Raw genomic sequence first — 18,104 nt, 5'->3', positions numbered from 1 at the left:
TTCCGTTATAATTAATTTTAGAATTACTTAATATCGATTTAGTTACTGAACTTTTTTTTATCTCTGATACCGCGTTTAAATCGAGCTGCTTTTCGCGCGCCGCCACATCTTGGTTATATCGATTCGTCCCGTGGACAGGCGTCATTAAAATTTCACCATTTCCGAATTGCGTTCCGGACGCTCGTCCAAATGGTTTCAGCGTCGTCGTAAATAGCAACAGTTGGGAAATTAACATCTGCGGGCCGAAGCGAATTCGCGCGCGCACGCGTGATAGTCGATCTTGAAAAGCGTACTCTCCAACGGACTGTTGTGTAGGATTATAAATCGTTAGGAAACGAAATACGCCGATAACGATAATACTTTTGATAATAATGGTCTTTTTCCGGGAATTTTCGATAATATATGTTCGTCCATATTATTTATCTGTTTACTTCCCTTTCTCTTTCCTATACTACGTGGAATATACTTGGCTTGGTCGGAAAATTCTATCTTTAAATGTATTATTTTATTTATCGTTAAATAAGATATGACTTGGAATACGCAGTTACATCTTACATATATAGAATCATGTATTTTAATGAAATATATAATTCACCTACCAAAATAGTAGCAAAGTACCAGAAAATAATTATTTTATAAATTGTACAAGTAAAAAGAGCATTGGGTGCATTAGAATATTCGCGATGGAGCAGATAAAGAAACTGATTTTAAATCTATCTACTGATTATAAGTAACAAAATTTGAATCAAGATCATCCTTATGAACTCTCAACTATATATATATTAACGAGGACACGTGTAAAATACAAATCGAATTCTTGGCTGTTTGAACTACGCTGCAATTTAATCTTGAACTTGAAGTTTTTAACCGTGATATAAAAAACTCCTATTAAATCTAGGAACCGGGTTCCTCTACCGTATTTAAGAGATTCCTGCTACAGGAGGAACACAAGACGCGAATATACAAGGTGCATCGCTCAAGAAACGAGAAAATAAAGCTACTTAAATTTCATTCGACTGCCACACGACAAACAATTCCCGTTCATATCGTTTCGTTAACATGCAGACATCGTGTTGCGATTCCGTATCAACCTTTCCCACCGGAAGCGAGTCTTGGCTTAACGAGATATCTGCATGGAGAACTCGTTCTCGGTACTCGAACTTCGATCTTCGCTTCCAAGCGATCGTACAAATTATTATTATTACATTATTACAAATTATCGTGGAAATATCAATTAAAAGATATCAGATCCGGAAAATGCGTAGAGTACAAATTGAATTTTTACACGCGTAATATTACAGACGTAATTTGACAAAACTGATCGATCACTGTAAAGGAATATCGTATTGCAATAAATTTACTGACGCGAGAATCAAACGATAAATCAACGGTGTATTAAGAGCGAATAGAGTAGAGGTTGAAGAGGTATCGCGAGAGCATCGTTTATCGTTGGAGAATCGTCGGAAAATTTCCATTTCGTTCCAGCTCTCGGCTACTTCCGGCCGACAGATCGCCGCGCTCGCCGCAAAGCAACGAGAGAATCGTTCGCGATCCGTTGGCGAAAACAAATGCAAATTCACTGTCCGCGTGGTGGACACGGCGCGTAGTTATTATAGCAATTAATTAAAATTCCTGTCATTATACGTTCTGGCGCAGTCCTGAAACCATGCGTGAACCGCGACGCTCGGTCACTCTGCATGCACCCTCGGTAAGACCCTCTGTTCGTGTTTCTGATGACATACTATTGCGATTCGAAATTACCGTGCATACACGTACGGTAATACCAAGCATGCTTTCGAGACACGCTTTGGAAACACGCTTTTTGAAACGAAAAACGAAACCATTGTCTCTGGTAACACGGCAGATAGCGTTTATGAAATGTTTTAGCGAACACGTTAAGCGCCATATATATAATTTATGTACCTTACTCTTTAATCTTTATTATTTTTATATAATTTTTGATTAACAAACAAAGAGAAAAGCGATATACATATAATTTGAAACCTGTTTACGTCTTTCATTTATTATTTTTCTTTTAATAAAAAATAATTTGATAGATTACCGATCCTACTTTTATTACATTCGAGGCATTTAGAAGGAGAAACGAACGTGATCAATAACGGAATGAAATCTGTAAATCTCGAAACGGTATTAATCTGGTTCTTGAAACGTCGTGGATCGTGGAACGGAACCGTTATCTCTGATCGAAATGGATCGTGGTTGTGGTTAACAGAGAATCGAAGAGAGTAGGAGCCGTCGAATATTTCATAGCTCGCGACATGGTCGCGTATCGAGAGTCGCAGTGAATGCGGATCAGTTTTCCAGAGCGTGATTATTCGACCCATTTTACTTGTAATTCTATCGAGTATAAAGACTGCTTCTATTTGAGATTTAAAGAAACGTAAATCAAGAGCCGCGGTGAATGCGGATCAGTTTTCTAGGGTATGATTATCCGACCTGTTTTTGCATCGTAATTCCGTGAAGCGCCAGGATCCCCTTGCAATCCAATTTTTTATGTCGTCGAATGAAATACATATTAATATCGATCGATCGAAAGGATGTTAAATCTTTTGAAACTATTAACTCGCATAGGTTTGCCATAAAATATTACAAGTCACGAGATAATTATATTATACGTAATGGAGCGCTGAATCGCCTCGATCTCTCTGCAAGTAATGCTACTTTTATTAAAAGAATGTCTGGCACGAAAGTTGTATAATTTCGAACATTTCCTTGGAAGCTAGTATCCGAGGGTGAAAAAATTAATGAGCGTACGTATCGAATCGAATTAGAAGTAAAAGAGATATAACAATTACGAAGTTTCTCGTTACATACGGTTCTCTCATACCCGCGACTCTTCAAGAGTAAATGTAATATAAATTTCAAGGAAGTTTTTACCGTTGGTATCCTCGGTGAAAATTACTTCGAAATTCTGTCATGTTAATTCAAACGCCGTGGGATTTGATGAATCCCAAGTAAAATTATTCAAATTCGGACACGGCGAACCAAAGTAGCATAGCGCATTTCGTAGAATAAAAGTCACGATTCGGATATTATATTCGCTCTAAGATTCTATGGTAACTGTCTGTAATAAACTTCACCCTGGCCAACCTTATAATTACCTTAATTCAAATCGAATCGACTTACGAGTTTATAGCAGCGCGCGAATATTAGATTTTTTCTCTCAATCTCCAAGCACCTCTTTGACAACCACTATTTCCAAACGAAAGAAAGTAGAGAAAAGTGCAAAAGCACGAGATTAAGATTATACGTTTATGATTTTACAACACGTACAGTGTCCCGCAAGAGTATTCGTCATACACTTACCGTAAAAAACTTTATTTAAAACATTTTCAAATTTCAAAGACAAATTTCATGATTATCCTAAGACGGGGCTGTCCTAATTATATTGACATGATTTTATTGCAATCTGAAGATATACATACAAGTTACAAGATATTTATTGCGAACAAAATTATTGCAAACTAAGGAGGTGATGCCACTGAACATTGAGAATTATTAATATCATGAACAACCAGGTATTTAAATACTCTTGTGATCTCTGCAAAACACACACTTGCGATAAATATCTTAAAACTTCTGCAGTTTCAAAATTGTCTAAAACGTGACGAATACGATGTTTAACGAATACAATTTTTAGAATATAATCCTGATACGAGTTGGATGTTATTACAATGCGACTGAAATATCGAAATGTTTCATACAGCAGACGTAATATGTTCGTCAAAATTGTCGACGAGTATAGCAATACTTTGGCAAGCTACTCTAACTTAAAATATTCCAGACAAATTTAAAATATTCCAATTCACGTGGAAAGCTGGTGCATGTGAGGGTTAATATCATGAATACGAAAACCGTATTTCGCGCGACACGATTCAAGAATAAACGGAACCAGTGGATCAAACGATGCTGGAAGACCAAAAGCTTCGTGTGCCACGGATTCCATGAATGTCTCGTGGCTGCGTTGCGTTATGTAACGTAACTACGTGGTGTAACGGGGTGGTTGGCGGTGTGGGCTTTTACATTGTCCGTTTCTGTGCCACGCACCACCTACCCCCTTCACCCTCCTGTGGTGCTTTCGTCGCTTGGGGACAAAAAAAATCGATAGCCTCTCTCCCCACAATTCTTTCTCTCCCTCTGGCTATCTCTGTCTGCACTTCTGTCTTCCTTTTTCCCACCATATATAGCATATATGCCATCATCCCCTAGCATTTGTGTCTCCGGGTTGTGCGCGCCCCGTGTGTGCCCGGGTACACACGGTACACCGTGTGTACCGAGTTCTCTGGCTGTTCCTGGCGTGTGGCAAAAAGGTGTACAAGCGAATAACAAAGCCCTCGGTTTTTTTACGTTTATGCACATTTCCGCCCCTCCGCCCTTCCGTCAGCCCTGCCACCACAGTGACGAAACACGCGTCGCCTCAAGAGCTTCGAACTCGCCCGAATGGTCCAACTCTGTGTCTTGTGGAAAAATCAATCCGTTGATTTGACAAGATTTTTGCATTACGATCGATGGATAAATCGCAGGATGCTTTACGCAATTTATTTATAGAAGAGATCGTCGACGAGTCTTTTACTCGGTTGTAACATAAATAAGTTCGGTCAAATAAAGAAAAATATGTATTGAGTTTAACCGAACTTACTTACGTTACAACCCAATGTATCTATCTCGCTGGTTTACAGTTGAGATTTAACTGTTAGACCTGTGATTTTCAATCGATGCGGTGTGCCGCAACAGCTTCTAACGCTACAACTACCGGTCTTCGCTACGTATCTAAATGTTCTACACGTATAAATCAGTGTAATTCAACAGATATTAGTTGAAACAAATAGATCGATATAATCGAGCCTCTGTCTAACTAAAAACCAATATTCATTTTCACAAAAATACCTGTGTACTTTTAGTAATTGTAGAAAAAGAAAATTTGGAATCCGTCATTTTGACAAGTTTGATAGGGTCCTAGCGTTAAAACGTGCGATACCCGATTACATAGTCAGCAGCACTAATCTCATTTACCTCGGATTATCAAATAAAAGTAACAGCAGCCACCCGGTGTGAACGTCTTATCTTGAACTAAATATAATATACCTTTTGCATCCCAGAATATTAGTAATTACCTCGTTTATGCGTGCCATGAAGCGAAACAGATTGAAAATCGCTGCCGTAGACTACGGAGATTGAGTCAATTCTAACAATTTGTTCAACCGCTATGATGCTCTTACCTAACCACCCTCGTCAATGAGAGAGTGACAAATCAAAAGTTCCACTGACTCGTCGAGCTGACGATCTAGTGAACCGTTTCGCTTTCATACATTCCGCTGGAGAGGCGCAAGAACGAGGAGCAAGAGCAAGAGGACGGGTCCGCGACTTATAAATCACGTCGACAATCGGGGTTAGTGCAGGCAGCACCCTTGGAAACCTGTTCCACTAAGCGTCTCGTCGGCCATTGTTCCGCTCCATTTCGAACTTTCCTGACCCGCTGTATATAAAAGGGTCGCATCTAATCGCACGTATCACGCATGTTAATTAACAGACCCAGCCCTTTGTACGTCGCGAACAACGACGCGAGATAACCGTAAATTGCTTTCAATTTAACACACGACCAGGGACGATCATTTGTCGTGGGATCGCCAACTGTTCACCCTCCTCTCATCACCGTCCTCCGATAATTCTTCTTTTCTTTTTTTTCTCCTGACGTCACGATGAACAAAGATATTGTTATATTAATTCCCGTAATTCCCTTTCGAGGATTAGAGTCGACGATACGAAATTTAAATAAATTATCTTTTACTATCTTCGAATGGAGACTGTACGAAGACTAACGGATTAATCTTAAATCATTAACCACTTTCTTTTAATTTGCTATTAGCACTATGGATGGAATTTTATGCGATTGTTTCGATACTTGAAAATTACGTATAAAATTAACTAGGCTCGTTGTCGCAGGAATTAAGGATTTAGAGATCAACGGACATGGCATATAAGATGCTTTAAAAATTGAAATCTCTTTGAACCGGACCTATCGAATTAGACGAAGAGATTGCGTTAAATAGAACGTAAAAGACCTACTTTTTTTTCGTTTCTTCTCGGTGAATAGTGGCGAGTTTGCCCAGTCTTGGTAGGCTATGCTCTCTCATTATACGAGCAAAACAAAACGAGAGGTTGGAATAGGATTAAGTTAATGAGATAAATGAAGTACTCACCTATTTTTCTCGAGCTCGTTATGAGTTGTCCTGCAACGGAAAAGAACGTTCTTGTTAGACTTCAAAGCGGTGAAATCGTTTGCTTTGCGATAGGAAGAAAAAAAGAAAGAAGGAAGGGAAAACGTCGGCGTTCCAAGTACCAACGAAATTTTAAATTTTCCACGAGGTAAACGTTCCATTATGCGTGGACATTACATTTTCTGGTAAGCTAAACATAATATAGACATTTTTCAAAGCAATTTCATTCTGTCGAATATTACAAATTTATATGACCAAATAAATAAATATGTAGTGAAACAAGGAAAAGAGAGAAAGACAACTGCTTCGTGAATATAACAATTAATACGACAGTGTAAGCGATATTTATACGATAAATGATTTGATTCTTGAAAGAAATTAATGTAAATAAAATTCTACAAAAAAAAAATGAAAGGAATATAATTTCTATATTTTCAATAACATTAAAATTTCAAGAATTTGATGTTTGAAAATTTGAGAATTTGCATGTGTTTAAAACGAATTCAAAGTTCAGCGTTCTAATATCTCAAATCTTATTATATGTTATTATTTCGATTGTGTTTTTGATCGACGATCATTCTTCAAACGAGTTAAATGGTCTAATCGCGCGATCATTTAAGATTCAAACGTAGGATGAAACCGCTTTAAAACACGTTCTGTATCAACGCCATTCGGAACAAATGTAGCGGCCTTCAACGTACTGATAAGATATATTTTCAGCGATGTTGTGTTACGATTTTACCCGATTAACCTTGCTTGATAAATCGTTGAACTCATTCTTGGAAGAAACAAACGATATTTTGTATACCACTTGAAATACTGTGAACTACATTGAACAATAAATTTCTCCACGCTTACAGGTTTTCAGAATTTACAAAATTTTCTAAAATTATCAGACCTACTTTCAAACTCGTAAAAATTTCTTAACAATCAAGTGGTCACTAGACTGTGAATACTTGTGCAAATTCGTATCTTCACGAATTTAAGCAAATGGATAGAAAATTGCTCTAAATTATTAAACATTGTAACGAGTGCTATACTTTGCATTTTCGCAAGTTCATATTTGCCATAAATACATAAAAATCCGCAGTCTAGTAATCACGGAATGAAGACTTCTATTATTCCGTACAACGAAATCAGATAGCTTCCTCCTGAGAGGGAAAACAAGAAAAAGAGCAAAGAGTAAAAATAAAAAAGAAACATCAGATACGTCAAGATGGACTGAGAAACGAGTAAAAACTGAAAAGCTACGTCGTTGACGTGTTCGCGAGGATACCAACCTGCTGCCTTGGGATTTTTTCGTCTTTGGCCTTTTTGTGACCGTCCGCATATCATCGGGCATCGGCATCGTCGAAGCGTAGCCATGTTCAGCTTCTGCAATGACAAACCAATCGGTCGGTGAGTTCTGCCGATCCGTTCGCATCGCGCGAATTCCAAAAGATACCGCGCGGCCATAGGAAAAAAGCGCGCGCTCGCTCGCGGCAAACACGACTCGTTAAAGCGCACGGACACACGGCCGTGCCGGAATAAAGTCACGTTCCCTCTTTCCAACATAACTTACTGCGGCATTAAAGCTTCACCTGGACACGGAGCGATTCTTGCTCCACCTATAAAGCGAGAGAAAGAGAAAAAGAGAGAGAAAGAGAGAGAGAAAGAGCGAGAAACCGGACTGGAGACGCGGAGCGTTCGAAAAGCGCGGAATTTATGTTACGATTTCAGTTAACGCACACCGCGTGTTCCATGGAACCAGTCTCGCCGAACGTCGCACGCCGTTGACCTCGAATAAATTCGAAAATGTAACAATGCGAGAACGAGAGCGATCGTCGAACCGGTCACCAGCCGATTTACGTGCTATCGCTGGTTACCAATCGCCTCGATGGAGACTTAGAGCAAAGGAATCGGCCGATGGAGATTGGGGTTAGGTGAAGAGGTGAAGGATCTTGGACATTGAAAGTAGTATCGTAAATGGGAATTTTTCATGCTTTTTTGATGTTATAGGCAATGTGAGATATGAGATATCGGAGTGTTTTAAAAATTATTTCTACCGCTGTGTAAACTAATTACAAAGATTTCTGGTCTTGGGGATTGGGGAATCCTGGTGCGAGTGACAATTTTTATATGCATTTTTCTGGCGTTTTAAAGGATAAGAGATTTGCTGATTGTTTGAGATAAACGTGTAAAATATTGGAACGTCTTAAAAATTATTCCGATCGTTTCAAATAACGAAGAATGGAAAGTTCGATAATTATTTTTTATATTCGATAATTTACTTACGATAGATGCATCTCGCATTCAGCAAAATAGAAAGTTTTTATTTTATCTTGTTTTTTTTTTTTTTTGAGATTTTTAGAAGAAAGGAGTGATGTGACGTACGAAAAAAAACAAAATGTTTGGTCCAGAAATTCGTTGAAAAAGGATAAGCACGTAGGAAACACACTTAAAAAGAAAGTACGTATAAACTCTATAAATATAAATTTCTAAAATCCTTCGGGAACCACTCTACAACCTATAGAGCCAAGAAGAAAGAAGGCCCACTTTTTAAAGCACTTTACGATACACCATCCATAAATCTAAGAAACTTTCTCAAAAATCAGTATTTTTTCAGTAACTTAAAAAATTTTCAACATGTAGGAGGAATGTAAAAAGCTATCTGTTGAGAAAAGTGAAATCAACGCCAGAATACTCGGACAAAGCGTACACGACACTTCACATGCTCGGTGGTTCTTTAACATTCCTCTCTAGAAAATTTGTTCGTCGCGCGACAAAACAACGTTTCAAAAATAGCCAGCACTGTAATTTATCACGAAAATTGCGCTCAGGATGGCGGGAGCTAAGCACAAACAGGTCTCATCGGGTCGAGAAATTGATATTATGTAAGGGGACAGTCAGACAGCAAGAGGACAGCAAGGTAAGGACACGATGTGCAAAAACTCGACGAAACGACTGTAACGACTAGCGATGGGATCAAGTTCGGTATTTACTCGCGGATTCAAGTCAATTCTAATAGAAAAGTTTCATTTGGTGACATTCGATTGGTATTCGTATCTTTCATGATTCTATATTTATAAAGTATTGGCATAATACAAGTTTGTTTCGAATTCCAGAACAAACACATGTGGAATTTAAGTGTTACTCAAGATCGAATTAGAATAGAATGGAATTAGATAGTTGAATACATACAATTTCGTAAAATTCAACATTGTAAATAAAGATTTGACATATTTTTACAGAAGACAAAGCTTCTAATGTCTTGTAATTTGGAAGTTACTAATCTATATTTCGTAAATGTTATTTCATTTGTTTATCGATATTATAATAATTACGAATGTCGTCTTTCGCAAGCGGATAAGTCACAAGAAATTAAAATTCTACTCGGAGGTGTATTTCTCGATATTCGAGCCCATCCGAGTCTGAATCTACTTAAAAGTCTGTTTCACTTCTTCAAAGTTAGATTCTTACAATATGCTTGATCCCATCGCTAGAGATGTGTAGTCACCATAACGACTGGTGTAAATTATAAAGGCCTCCTCTTGCCGTGTCTCTGGGTCCGATCCTCATCATCATCATCGTACAACAGCCTTAATGGCAGCCTGGTGAAAAAGAACGCGCGCTCGCGCGAGTACACCCGCGACACATCGACCATCTGTCCTCGTGAAAGAAGAAAAGCGTCTCGTTCGCATGCCATGACCATAAGGCTGGCTCATGCAAAAGAGAAATTCGCCTGCTGAATAGCATGTTACGCGCGTTCATAGAGAGAAAGAGAGAGGGTAAAAGAGAAGAGAGAAGAAGAGAGAGAAAGGGACCTTATGAAACGAGTTTGCCAATTCATAGAGAGAGGGTTGAACAGCCACTCGTTTCCAAAAATTCGAACAAAACTACAATCCTGGTATTTTGCGTGGGAACCTTTGAACAAAGCTTCTCGGAAAGAATGGCAGGAGATTTTGTTTTTATTTTCTTTTTTTTTTATTTTTCTTTTTCTTTTCCCTTTGGGTTTTGTTTGCTGTTTTAGCTTAGCGTGCCTGTTGAAAGCTGTCCATGGAGCTGTTCAAGTTGCCATTGGATTTGATTTATTATATTTTTTATTGGTCGTAATAGAAATTTCTTCCAGATATTACAATCCGTATATTCAAAACGACTACATTCGTTCTATGTACAATATATTCGTCATCTCTACAAAATATAATACGTTTGTAGTAAATGCCTTTTGAATTTGTTTCAAATTTTACCAACATTACCATGATAATAAAGTTTCTAACGAAGACTAATGAAGTTTCAAAAAGTTTCGTATAACACGCATAATAATTCATAAGAGGTTTTTAAGGTGAGTGTTCAAAAACTTTCGTGAGTCGCCGTACACCTTTACTTGCATCGATCTATGTACATTTTCAAGGTAACTTTTACAGACGTAAATTCCACCTCCCCTTACTCCACACCGCATACATGTCCGTTGTAGTATATTAGTAGTATAGTACCTTGTACCCAAAGCGATCCTTCACCCAGTGAATCCAAAACCCGCGAAATTCGCTCGTTTTACCACGACTAAACATGGAAGGGAAGAAGCAAAACTCAGCGAGTCAAGGGAATTCTATAGTTCTCTGGTATTTCGACCAAGCTCGATCCCTGGCGATACAAGAGTCGACATCGAGCAATGAATTAACAAAACGTCTCTCTGTCCCTTTGGTGTGCGTGTTAACGGCATGGAAACGCGGGAGTAAAAGTGCACGACCGAATATCCTGGATGCTGTGGCGTGTGTACATCGAGCATCGTTAGCGGTCACGAACATTTCACACGGCCGCTCGTCCCTTTATTAAACCACGTTTCAACCACGGAATCGGCCAAGAAATACTATGTATAGCCTCGCTCAAACATCCTAAGATATAAAATGTGCGATTAATCAAATTTTAGTTTGGCAGTATCGTAAAAATTGTGAGATCAAGAAACAGCAAGAATTATCGCATTAAACGATATCAATGTCGAATCTTCGAAATCATACTAAAGTACTATTAATTAATACGAAATTCATTGGTACGTAAATGCTACAATAAATAGAATGGTATGCAAATATCTTTTCTAAAAAGAACTGTGACAAATAATTGTCGAAACTCGACGCAAAATATTCGACTATTATTATAAATATTCGACTTTCCCGGTCCTATTATTTATTAAATGTTATTCGTTCCAAGTGATTGATGTTGTTTCAATCTTTTATAAATGAAACCCACGTGTTATTCGCAAGAGCTGGGTACGTTTAAGAAATGTTCTTTCATATCTTCGAATGGTAATGTAATTTTTACCAGAGTCGGAGCTAACGTAACAATTGTCCCGAGACTATAGGTAGAATGGGGCTGTGCATACGAGGAAGAGAAAAAAGCCATCGGCGATGCGACGTTGAAATAAAAATTTACACTCTGCTACGCTCCTCTCGGTCTCTATCTTATTCGTTCGTTAACCCGTTCTTCTCTCTTTTGCTACTCCTTTCTCTCAACTCTCCACTCCCTCCCGCCCCTCCTACCTCTATCAGCTCACAATCCAATCCTTTTATTTCTCCTCATCTTTCTCGCGACGTCTACTTCCTCCATCTTTATCTGTAATACCTCGTCTCCTTTCTTCTCCTTTTTATAGAAACGACAGAAGAATCGGAAACGCGTCGCTGGAATCGTCAACGGAGCGATTCAACGCAAACTGTACTCCACGGACGAGAGCGGAATTCCTCTCTCGAATCTGCAACAATTTAATTTACCATTCGTTCGTTTGACGCAGGGCGTAACTCTGCCAGCGGAATACATATATTAATACCGAGCGCGATATTAGTTTAACGCTCGTTGAATACGCGGAAATCACAGAAGCCGATTAACGGCAGCTCCGAGCGCAACCTCGCCGAATACTCGAATATTTGGAATAAGCCGAAGTCTCGAAAGAATGGACTGGTCCACGCGGCTTACGCTAAACCTAGACCCGTGCGAAATTAATCGACCGCTCAAGGCAGGTGGACAGCGAACCCAGTACAGGGTTTATGTAGCCTGTATTATATCAAAATGAAGCAACTTTAAGTTTACTTCAAGAAATTCTAGTTCTTCATTTACAATTTACACGAATATTATGCTTTAGGTGACGTTTCGATTTGAAGATTGGAGGTTATGATCGAGCGAAGATTTTATTGACTCTTTCTGGTATGTTTCGAATATTATAAAACTCCTTCGTTCCTGTAAAGTGCAAAAAATAAAATACAAACCTGTAATACGAAAACCGTGTATTAAGAGTCTGACACATTTAGTAAACATCGAGTAATCTTCAACGTCACGACCCGTATAGAAAGACAGATGTCACTTATGAGGTATACGTATGTATTTCGCGGTCATGAAAGCGGCCTTGAGCGCGCAATTACTTTCGGACAAAGCGTAACGACAATAACTCTCGGTCGGTCGCGTTGTACCTGAACATTTTTCAGAGAAATCGTGCCAAATAGACCGATTAAAATAACGTAACAGCCTTATCTCGCGTACCCTCGAGCAATAATAGTTAATGCTCGATCGACGATCCGACGTGATTCCCCCTTGTTCTTCTCTCTCGCTTGACGAGAGCGCGGCCAATAAACCGAAAGCTCTTTCTGGGGCTCGACTGCTGGTGTGCTGCTGCTACTCGTGAACGACCGTAGTGCGCACACGAAAACGTCCCTCTCTTGCTCGCGTGATGCGAGCTTAAACCACGAGAGATCGATGCACGGCAACAGGGGCAGAGAGAGAAGAGAGAAACAAAGAAGCCGTTCTTTCGGGGTGTTCACGAACGTGTGTGAACGTGACTATACATGGCTCGTTGTGTATGTATATGTATATCTGTGTACGTCACGCTCGCTCCATACCACACGGATCTTAAAAGAAACAGGAAAGAATTACGACACCGTAAATCCCGACCAACTATTCGAAACGTAGCGTCGCGGAAAAATGCAAGGCGACAACCGTTTATTGTGATCTGTGTATTTTGGTTATTTACGTCACACATGGCTTTCGCCCTGGCGAAAACAGGCTTGTAACGTTGGCAGCAGTGGCTATTAGTATCGGTTACGTTTGCGAGTCACGTGACTCGGAGAATTTAAAAGAAACGGATAAAAGAGAAAAAAAGTCGAACGAAATGCTTAAGTCGAGGCTTGTTTATGAAGAAAAACGCATACCCTATGAATCATCGACAACCAGAGTACTCAACAAGATATATGTACATATTTATGCAAATGTGTCTAATAATTTTGCGTCGATAGCGGGCTCTCCATTAAAGCGACATTAACCGACGAATATTTCTAGAAAAAGCGACGATGAGATATTTGTTCCGATCTTGGATCTTTGGATCGATTTAATTAACTGCTAATTTAATCAATCAATGATCATTCTTCGCGTTTTTAAAAGATACTCATATTTTACTGATCTCAGTTTTTATGAAGAAAGAAAGGACTGAAATATACAAATTGAACAACATCGATTTAATTAACTGCAAATTTAATTATAATCGATGCATACGTGTCACATTTCTAAAAATGTAAATAGGTAGAATATTTAATTAGAAAAATAAAATATCAACTGGAAAGGATAGATTTCATAAAATGGATAGTGGGTTAGTGAAATGCAAGAGTAAAGAGAAGGAAGGAGATATCACGGGAATTCAGCACACACACGCGAGCATCGGATACGTCACAGCGGTATTATAAGTGGAATGATAAAATGAGATCATCGTTACCGCTTCTCCGCGCACTCTGACGCATACGTGTACACTGCGGACGCGACCTACACGACACAACGACAGTCACACACAGTGTACTGTGAAAAAACACAAGGCACGTATATATACGTGCGTATATCTACATACATATCTATCTATATATCTACATATCTACGTATATATACATATATATTTACTGATAGTGTTTACCGCCGGTTGGCCGAAAAACGAACGTGCACCGCGACACGATTACAGCGTACGCTGCACGTTGCATCACAAGAGCGTACACCGGTGAAGGTCACGCGCTCCAAAACTCACGGTTACGAAGTACAAAAACATCTAGGCTTAATATAGCTCGTCAGAGTCCGGTTCGATATCGGAAAGCTTATCTGTACCTACCTATTCATAATTCGATTAATATATTCTGTACCGCGTAAGTTATCGATGACTGATGACCCACGCTGAAACTTCCATTTCATCTCAAATATGATATTTTAACTGTAGAAAGTAAGACAATTCTAAAATATTTCCTGGTCACAATTATTGAAGTATATTGGAATATTTTATATATTAGGCATGTTTCCTCACGATTATATAATTTTTGTAACAGTTACGAAACGCAATTTACACATGGCTTGGATGGCAAATCACGTAAAATTAACAGATATGGAATGTGTTAAAATTAGTTAGAAGACATTCGGAAGAGATAAATATGGACTAAAGAAAAAATTTTGTAGCCGGGGCTTCGATTCCATCGAATAATCGCGATATTGATAAAAAAAAAGTGCCGCGAACGAAAAAACAGAAATGAAGATAGGCGTAATAATAAAGGTCGCGTTCTGAGATCCAACGACGGTAAGTACACGCGCGTTCGTTGCCATGTGCCAATGACACGGTACACACGCACGAGACACACAGGCGCAACCACGATGAAACTTGCCGGCGCGCGGTGCTCGCGAAGAAGAAAGGAAAAGAACACAGATGCGTAGATGTACGCGTGGTCTAGGCAGCAGAGCAGTACTCACCTCTTTCTCTTCGTTCAATATACTCGGCGGCCTGTAGTAGGGCAGCAATGCTCATATTTCCCCGATTTGGCGTAATTTTGGCGACTTCGGTTCACTACCTCTTTCCCTGTAATCCCGGCACACACACCGATGATCACCGCCGCGCGCGCGACACACAACGCAATAACCGTTTAGAGACGCACACGACGAGCACCAGCCCCGTATACACCGCGCGGCCGATCTGTTGTTGTTGTTGATGTTGATGTTGGCTGGCGCTGGTGTTGCCGCTTCTCGAACTTTTCTCTCCGCCCGCCTGTTCAACCGCCGCTCCTTCTCCTCCCCCTCTTCCACGACCGCCACCTCTTCCTCCTTTTCTCGTCCGTCCGCGCGCCTCGCTGGCTGCGTTCGCTTAGGTGCACGTAACACACAAGCGCGCGCGCGTGACTACCGAGACTAGCCCGATTTCAAACGCGCACTAGATTCGCGGACGGCAAATCGATGGCCAGGCCTTTCCAACCGCGATACGCATCAAGAACTGTCTTTTTTTTCCTCTCTCTACCACGGTATATATTCCGTCGACTATTTCGCGATATACGTTTCCCTTTGTAGCCTGTTTGCACCAACCGTTCGACGACTTTCAGTCTATTTCGTCCGTGTCTATCTATCTTACTTCCAATTCCACTTGCCCTTTTATTTAAAATGCTAGTTTTCTTTTCCCTTGTTCTATACGTTTCTTTTCTCCCCCTTTTCTACTCGGTGGCGTTTCACTTTAACTCCGTACAGCTTGTATAATATTCTCCTTTTCCTATCTTTATGTTTTCTGCCTGACTTCGTCGGTTCTCTTCTTCTTTCTTCACCTTCGTTTCACAACATTCACTACGATCACACCAAATCACGTGAAAATGGCAAAAAAGAAAAGAAAAGAAAAATCAACGACCGATAGGATATACGCGAGGCAAGAGAATACGACGCACCGCTGCTCCACACTTCCATACGCGAAGTCGCGTGCGAGCGAACCGACAAATCGTGTTTTACGAATACGCGACAAAGACGGAAGAGACAGACAGAGAGCTCACGCGAGCAAGCAAGTAAGCGCGAACGGTACAATTGGAAAGAAGCACACTATAGTACAGTCACTAGGCGAGTCGAAAGGGTCGAGATTACGCGTGTCGCCGGTAATTTATCGCGGACGCGAGCGACCGATCAACCAAGCAAGCGAACCAACGAATGCGAAAGAACCTGACCTCGATCAGCGGCCGGTTCGACTTGTGCGCGCTCGACCAACTATTATTTTTGGTCAGGAAACGAGTATCGCGTACTGTGCACAGCGTGCATGTGCATGCGACCACTTTACGTGCCGGCTACTTGTTTTGTGCAGCGACCTTGAACGCGTAGATCTTACTGGGAGCCATGCACAAAGTGGCCTGGGAGCATGTATCTAGATGTTGCAATATTTCCAACGTATAACGCCAATGTACTCGTATATATATCGTGGTCACCGAAACAAAGTAAAAAACAAGTTCGAGAACTTCAAAATGAAATGTAGGACCACAAAATTTTCGCAAAGAGTAAATCGTTCGTTCCGGACGACGAATCTATCGCCGTTTTTTCTTGATTCACGCACGTAACTCGGTCAACTTGGTCGTGAGGTCAACGATTCCCATGAAACTCACGCAATACGCAGTTTGCGGTAGCAGACGGACACACACGTACACACACGCAACCAATGTCGAGCGGTGTGCCAATAAAACCGCAATTTACTCGTCAGAGAAAACGTACGTTGTCACGCGCAAAACACAGAGGCAAATCTTCTAGAAACTCGCATGATACGCGACCGATCACGGTAATGCTCGTACTGGTTTTCCGTTCACGATGAGCACGTAGAAAGGCGCTCCCTTGATTCCGTTCTCGACTGGATTGCAAGCGACTTTTAGTACACATGCACGTTACACCGCACAAACATGCCTATGCACACGCATGTAATGCGAGTGAAAATACGTGTGTACATGTGTGATCCGTAATAAGTGTGGTTCCCATACAAGAAACAACGGCAACACGATGGGTGCATACACACGTTCACGGTATGTGGAGAAAATGTGTGCGAATACAGAGCGCGAATAAAACCGATACGCAATATACACGGAGCCGGCCTAAGGATCACGCGAATGTATATTGCGTATCGGACGATACATTAACGTCTCGTTTCTGACAATGATCATTTCTAACGCAAATGTGCTACCTCTCCGACCTGTATACATACAGCAAAAACGCGTGCGTACGTATGACGTTGAGGATCGAATGTATTTCGACCCTATCGTCCACCTAGTGACATTTGGCACGCCGGATACGTTCGCTCACACACGAAAGTAGGTGCAGCTGAGCGACGACGTAAAGAAAGACGGTCACTGTGTGGATCGGCACTGCCTAACACTACTTCTACTGCACAGGTTTTCGCGGGTACAGAGTGGGGGGGCTAGTCAGGACAAAGAAAAGGAGGCTCGAAACTGACCGACGACGACGAGCCCACGAGCCCCCGACGACGACGACGACTACGACAAGCCGACGACGAGCGAGCGACAGCCTGATACCTCCGCACTTCGCGAGCACTCTCACGCATTTATCGATGTCAAACGTCTCTGCACCGTAGAAGCACCAGGCGTCGTTTCTTACGGTGTCGCTGATTGGCCGAGCGGTGCGCCAGTGCACTGCCTCGGCCAATCAACGTTGACAATACGACCCTGCCGTACGAGCCGCCACCAGCACCGGTCGTGTCACGTGAATCTCATGCCCGAAAACAAAACAAACAGCTGGCTGTGTTCCTTGCCTCGCTCTCTTGCACGCTATCGTGCGTGTACTTTTCATGTACTATATTCCTCCAGTAGGGAAGACACTCCCCTTTTTCATCTAGAATGTACTAAAACTGAGAAATAATATATTAGAAAGTAACGCGTTGATCGATCACGCTGGTACCGATATAGTAGTATAGAATTAACTTATTATAACACACGATGTATTTTTAAATAATTCAAATCCCACTTATTTGTTTCGTTATAATCTATTCAATCCTCCTGTAAGAAACTATTTTTATTCTTTGTTATATTATTTAAATATAACAACTCTAAAATTTCGCTCGGTACTTCCTTACATTATGAA

General features: G+C 40.6%; 1 protein-coding gene across 9 annotated transcripts in view; it reads right to left on the bottom strand.

Annotated features, from left to right (window-relative positions):
* Positions 1-17,585, bottom strand: part of Mxd (MAX dimerization protein) — a 234,844-nt gene extending 217,259 nt beyond the window's left edge. For 2 of the 9 annotated variants that reach the window (XR_011174154.1, XM_069121194.1), the window contains exons 1-4: positions 17,212-17,542; positions 14,973-15,827; positions 7,520-7,613; positions 6,222-6,251 (exon numbers count right to left, since the gene is read on the bottom strand). Coding sequence is in view for 8 of the 9 variants with exons in the window: in XM_069121194.1 (XP_068977295.1) it covers positions 6,222-6,251; positions 7,520-7,613; positions 14,973-15,027 (179 nt within the window). In the remaining variant the exon portion in view is untranslated. Of the gene's footprint in view, positions 1-6,221; positions 6,252-7,519; positions 7,614-14,972; positions 15,828-15,925; positions 17,165-17,190 lie in introns of those variants that run through there. The other 7 variants (XM_069121198.1, XM_069121196.1, XM_069121195.1 and 4 more) reach the window with 7 other exon arrangements.
* Positions 17,586-18,104: the final 519 nt, after the last annotated feature.

Source organism: Bombus flavifrons, chromosome 10 (genome assembly GCF_040668555.2).
Source record: "Bombus flavifrons isolate JBK064 chromosome 10, iyBomFlav1_principal, whole genome shotgun sequence".
Taxonomy (NCBI): domain Eukaryota; kingdom Metazoa; phylum Arthropoda; class Insecta; order Hymenoptera; family Apidae; genus Bombus; species Bombus flavifrons.
This window is presented reverse-complemented; position numbering and strand designations above follow the sequence as displayed.